General features: G+C 51.7%; 1 protein-coding gene across 1 annotated transcript; it reads right to left on the bottom strand.

Moving 5' to 3' along the window:
- Positions 1-1,166: 1,166 nt before the first annotated feature.
- Positions 1,167-3,593, bottom strand: ELFN2 (extracellular leucine rich repeat and fibronectin type III domain containing 2). Its single transcript, XM_072847871.1, has one exon. The coding sequence runs from the start codon at positions 3,591-3,593 to the stop codon at positions 1,167-1,169; it is 2,427 nt and encodes an 808-aa protein (XP_072703972.1).
- Positions 3,594-6,413: the final 2,820 nt, after the last annotated feature.

Raw genomic sequence — 6,413 nt, 5'->3', positions numbered from 1 at the left:
AAGTCAGTTGGGAAGAGCTGCAGAAGCTTCATGTAGAACTTACTCTGCTCAGCTCATCTCCAGGTCCCTTCCTCATAGTAAGGGAGGCATGAACAGAGAATACCAAACCTACTGCACACGGGCAGCCTGACCATAGATGTGCATGGTGGGGGGTGACCTGTGACGCTGGAGAGAAGGGAACCCTTTACACCTCTGAGAGACTGGACCTTCCTGCCTTTTCCTCCACCACTCCTTGAGGACCTGGCTTGCCATGCCAAAAAGCTCATTCATACACCCCCACCAACTGGCAGAAAACTGGCTCTGAGCAGGCCTGGATAATGCCCATCACTCCAGAATTGCTGGTGTTCTTCAGCAACGACATGTCAGGAGAAGGGAAGGAGGAAGAGCAGCAAGGGCACAGAGCCTGTTGTGTGGCAGGTCCTACCTCCCTTGGTGCTTTGCACCTCCTCTCCTTCCTCCGAGGAGGATGGAGGTTCATGAAGTATCTAGAGAGAAAGTGCAAGCCTAGGGAGCCCTAACCGAGAAGGGTAGGGAAGAGGAAAAGGAAAAGAAGCAAGAGAAATTCTTCCAACAAATCCCACCTATCTTGGAAAGGGACTGGAGAGAGAGAAAAGCCTCCACTGCCAAAGGAAATAGGGGAAAAAATAGTGATGGAAGATTTGGAAAAGTAGGTGTATCAGGTGGGCAGAGAAGCTTTCTAAACCAAAGTTCTCCTCTCCCATCCAAAAGAAAAATCAGCCCTCAACAGGAACAGAAAGAACAATAGTTCACAGCTGAGTTTCATGCCCAGTGAGTGTCCATCCCTGCCCTTCCCCTGCCACCGCTGCCACCCCCTCCCAGGCCATTCCCACCCACCCGCACTCCAGTGTTGTTACCACAGTGTCAGAGCAGGACGCTCCTCCCAACCATCTGCAGGCAGAACAATGGTCCCCGTAACACAGTAGAGACAATTCGGCATGTGTGTGTGTCTGTGTGTCTGTGTGTGTCTGCGTGTGTGAGAGTTTTCTGTTGTTGTTGTAAACTTTAAGAAACAATTTTGTCAGTTTTGTATTTGTCGGGAGTATTTTGTTGTTGGTTTATTTTTCACAGTCAAGTGGCTTTTTTTTTTTCTGGTTGTTGGGGGGGGTCTTGTTTTGTATTGTTTCCTTGGAAAGAGTGAGGGAGAGTCACAGCTTCTGCTGAGCAGAGACTCCTTTCCAGTAATCCAGGATGTCATGCAGATCCTCGTCCTTGGCAAACTGAACTTTCTTCCGCAGGGCATGCCCAGCCGCCATGTAAACCTCCTCCCTGTGGTGCTTCTTGTAAGGCCGGAATCGCTCCCAGATCTTGTGGGTGCTCTCTGATGAGTACTCAGGGCTGGAGGAGTAGCCCGAGAAGTAGTGTCTGGGAGAGAGCTGGGAGTACGTGGAGTCTCGCTTGGACCGGGAGAGTGGCTTGAGGAATGACACCCGCTGGCTCAAGGTGTCAGCACTTTCCTCATAGTACAGGGCCGGGAAGGAGTGACGGTGCTCACTGCAATGGTAAGAAGGCTTGACCTCCAAGTGGTGGATGGTGCCCGGGGACACCAAGGGAAGACGATCCAAAGGGCTGTTGAGTGGGCTGCCCTTCTCAATGTATTTGGAGTCAGACTTGCTGAGTGGTGGGTGGTCAGGCACATCCAAGCTGAAGACCTTGGCGCTCTTGATGGAGCCACTAGAGGAGACACTGCAGGTCTTCCTGGCCACGGCAGCATCAGCACTGAGCTGGCGCTGCAAAGGGTGGTGGGAGCTTTCCTTGTAGGGTGGGGAAAGAAAGCTGGGCCGCTCTAGCCCACCCGAGGAACTGGCTGGGATGGACTGGCACTCAAAGGCCATGTCTGAGTCAACACCAGTCCCACCACCCAGGAAGGAGGCTGTGTCCAGCTTGAGGGCATCAATGCAGTTGTTGATGATCTGGTTGACCTTGTCTACCTCCTTGGCTATAGTAGAGATCTCAGCAGCTGAGCCTTGCCCATTGTCAAGCTCCCTCAGGTCCTCATCCCGCTGGGTTCGTTCCAGCCCATCCCCACCACCAGTCCGCACCTCAATGTAGTTACCTTTAGTGGTGACTTTAGGAGTCTCCATCCCAGCCTCCATTGACTTTGATGGGGGCAACTTCTCCCCAATCATGGAAGGGATGGAGGACATCCGTGAGACAGGGATGACTGGTGGCTCACCCAGCTTCTGGGAAGGATGGACCATGGTACTGGTGTCAATATCTGATCCATAACGCATTTCCAGGATGGTCTTTTTGACATTGAGGGACTTCTGTTTCTCCTCCTGCATCCTCCGCTTCCGCAGGCAGTAGTACACCACCCCCAGGACAATGACCATCCCAAAGAGGCAACCCAGGGTGGTCATGATATAGTGTGTGGTGGTGGAAGTACTGGAAATAGGGTCCTCCCTGCCTTTGCTCCGGGTTGCAAAGGTCAGGCAAGTGTGGTTGTAGCGCCTGTTGTTGCGGATGGAGGCCACACAGAAAGTATAATCAGTGTGGGCCTTCAACTTGTTGACAGTGACATATTCCTTCTTGCTCTTCAGTGTTGCTATGTCAGAAACGTAACTGTTGTTGTATTGGACCAGCACATACATCTTACTGTAGGGCATCGGGATGGTTACCATCAGGATGGCTGAGGTGATGGTGACATCATGGAGCTTGATGCTGGGACTGAAAGAGGAGTCAGTGGTGGAGGAGGCTGGAGGCTTGACTGAGAGGAAGTCCCCAGGGCTGATGGCTGAGCCCTCATCCAGGTCTCGCTGGGAGTCAGGGGTATAAGGGGTGGGGTTGACCCTGGAGAGGGAGGGAATGGTGCCACCTCTGCACATGGACTGGAAGATGGTGATGGCATTGCGGTTGTGGTGAGGCCGAGGTACCAGGAGCGGGTACCCAGCGAACTCCCGAGGAGTCTCACACTGGAGCCGGTCATAGTTCTTGGTGACATTGTTGAAGAGTGCCAGCCAGTTAAGAAAGCTGTAGAGGCTACAGTCGCAGTTGAAGGGGTTGCCAGCCAGCTCACACACCATCAGATTGCTCAAGCTGGTGAAAGTGTTCCCCTCCAGGCGGCTCAGACGGTTAGATGACAGGTCAATGCTAATCAAGCTGGGGCACTCAGAGAAAGCAGTAGGGGTGACCAGCTCAATTAAGTTGTGCTGCACGAAGAGGAACTGGAGACGGGCCATGCCCCGCAACATGCCCTCTGTCAGGTTGGTGAGTTTGTTGTAGCCCAGCTGTAAGACCTGGAGGTTTGACTGGCCCATGAAAGCTCCATCCTCGATATAGGAGATCTCGTTCTTGGTCAGGTTCAAATCAGTCAGGTTGCCGAAGCGGTTGAGGGAGGAGTACAGCACCACCTTGAGCTTATTCTCGTTCAGACGCAAGTCATGCACCGTGCTGTTGATATGCTGGGGGATGGTCTCATACGGGGGCTGGTTCTGGCTGCAGATGGCCAGCCACACATAACCTTTGTCCCCCTCAATCAGCCAGCAGTCACCTCGCACGGTGCCAGGGGAAAACAAGCAGAGCAGGGCAGCTGCCCACAACCCCAGGCACATCATGGTCTGCAGTGGTGCCCTCATCAGGATGGACAAAAAAACCCGACAAAAAGCAACCCCAGATCTCAGGACCACAGCGAAAGGAACCTAAGGGGCAGAGGGAATAGAAAGGGGCAGTAACTGGGGTTTAGCAATGGAAGGGCATGAGCACCCCAGTCCTATTGGGTGTCGTCACCATTATTTCTTCTTGCCCTCTGGGTCAAGCCAGGAGCATGGAGCAGGGGGAACCCGTGCAATCTGCTTCCAGCACACCCAAAAGCTACGACCATGAATGATTGGTCTGGAAGGGAACTACCTTGTGCTTCTTTTCTAAACAAAAATTCAGACTGAGGATAACAAATCTTCTTTGATGCTCATGAGCGACTCGCCCACCTTTTCCACTTTTCTCCCTCCCACCCACCCCCACCCACACCAAACCCACCCCAAAACAAACCCAAGTCCTCCCCCTCTAGTCTTCCCCCGCCCTTCCACGGTGTGATTTGGAAGAACAAGGCAGGGCTGCCTCCTCTGCCGCTCACGCTCCCTCGGTTCCTCCTCCTTCTCTTCCTTCTCTCCCAGGTTCCCTCTGAGAAGCTTCAGAGCTTCAGATCAAACATGTTGAAAACAAAAATACAGAGAGGGAAAGAGCAAGTGCGCACGAGAGAGATCCATCTGTCACTGGAATCTGGAAAAGAGAGCACACAGGAGACAAGAAGAGGCATCAGTTAGAGGGGTCTTTCAGATAAGACTATAGACAGCAAGGCTTCATGAGAAGAGGGAGGTGGGGAAGAGACAGCATTATGGGGGGTGCAAGCAAGAGAGGAGTGGTACTGCCTGCCATGCTGACAAGCCTTTGAGAAGGGAACCCTCATGACGTATAATCTCGTATCAGGGGTATGCAGAAGGGTACCTGGGCTCCCTTAAGTAACGTGATCACGGCCAGGCACCTGGGGGAAGGCAGTCGTGTGGGTGTAGAAGGGGAAGGGGAGGGAGGGTAGGAAACGTAAAGCTGTTATTGCAGGGGCTCAAAACTCCTAGTGTAAACAAAGGCAAGCCCCAAGTACAGCCAAAGCCACAGATTTTCAGCTGCCTGAAAATGATGTATACAGAATGCATGAAGCAGGGAAAATGCAGACAAGCCTCCCCCCCTTAAAAAAAAAACAAACCCACCACTTTTTTTGTTTTTTTCCTTCCTTCTTTGATGCAAGAGGGATAAATAATTCAAGACACGTGTAACCACTTGTGCTCTAAAAATTGTTCCTGCCTCTTGGTGCAGGGACAAGGCTGTTGAGGTGAGCCAGCCTGGCTTGAGCCTGCTGGGGGGGACAGGTTGTAGGCAGTGTGTCAAATACCAGCCTCCAGTCTCTCACCCAGCAATGCCAGCAGACCTGAGTTGGAGCACATCACCCACCTACCCCCCACCAAAGAGGTGCACAGCTTCCACCTTCCTACTTTGCCACCTCTCCTTGGGGGCTATAAACATTGCCCCTTTGTGGGAAAGGACACCTTGCAGGAATCAGCAGCAAAGTGATATTTGCTTCAATGTATTTCTGGGCTCTGGGCAAGCTCCTGGTTCTGACTGGGAAGGGCAGCCTGGAGCACCCTTCCCTCTGGCTACAGCTTCAACCCTTCTCCCACTGTGCTGAGACAGGAGCCTGGCAGGGTGTCCTCAGGCAGCACAGAGGAAATAATTTCATACAACAGCTAAAACATATGGGTACTATGCTCTTTTTTTTTTTTTTTAATTTTGAGGAGAAAGAAAACAATAAAAAACAGAGAAAAGGATTCTTAGTTAATGAAAAATAAAGATCCCCTCTTGCCCCTTTTAATTTGGGGGAAGGCTGCTCACTAAAGATATCGCCGAAGCTTTTGCTGCAAAAGCTGAACCAATTTCTAGCACAGAGACACAAAGGGCAGAAATAAAATGAAGGAAGATAAATGGAGGAGGAGTGAACCCTTGAGGAACAAGGCTTACGTCTGTGGAGAAATCTGAGCTGATTTGGGTCTGTGGAATTACCAGGCCGGCTGGATTAAAGGATCAGAGATGGTGTCACAGAGAAACACTTAAATATTCAATAATCCAAAAAGTAAAGCCAAGATGGAGAAGGGGAGGGGGAGAAGAGCTAGACCAATGGAAAAGCCTCTGTTCCCCACAGCTCATCGTCTGAGGCCGCCAAACTCATGTCATTTATGGTTGTCATATGATGGCCTCCAGCTGCTGCCTCAGCTTTGCATCAGCCAGCACTGAAGCAGAAGGCAGAGGTTTTTACACTCTGTTGCTTTGTTTCTCAGCCTTATAATCCAATGACAAATAATTTCCTGCCACTGTCTCCCCAGATGCATCAGATAGGAGGCACATCTGGCTCTCCACAGGTTGGGACCCACAGGCCTTTGATATCCCTCAGTGCCAGTCCCCTGCCTTGTCCCACCTTTTCTAGAGGTGACTCCATGCAGAGATACAGCCAATCCCCCCCCACCATTTCTGTCCCTTTACCTTCCTCTCTAATGCTCTTTCACTTTGCCCAGTCTCTTCCACTGAACAAAAGAGTGGCAGATACTGTCATGCTTTTTGCACCTTGGTGCCCAAAGTACGTCCACCCCAGGAGAGGCCAGGGGCAGCCCCTGAGCAAGCAGTGAAAAGCTTAGCCCGGATTTTAGCCAGCATCCTTCTCTCAGCGTTATGCTTTGGCCTGTCTGTCTCACCTCACCAAATACCCTGCACAATATCCAGCTCCATCCCAGCCCCCTTGCTTTGACCCCTTCTAGTAGGGCAGGCTGCTCCAAATGCTGTGCTGAACTCCTCATTGCCTGCTGTAGCTTGTTCATGGTGCAGAGGGAGAAACTCTGAGGCCAGGACCACGTTCC

Source organism: Ciconia boyciana, chromosome 1 (genome assembly GCF_034638445.1).
Source record: "Ciconia boyciana chromosome 1, ASM3463844v1, whole genome shotgun sequence".
Lineage (NCBI taxonomy): Eukaryota > Metazoa > Chordata > Aves > Ciconiiformes > Ciconiidae > Ciconia > Ciconia boyciana.
Note: the sequence above shows the minus strand (reverse complement) of the source record. Positions and strands in the feature narration are given on the sequence as shown.

Bases quoted from the DNA above. Each gene is read 5' to 3' on its own strand.
- ELFN2 (XM_072847871.1), bottom strand. From the start codon at position 3,593: ATGAGGGCACCACTGCAGACCATGATGTGCCTGGGGTTGTGGGCAGCT.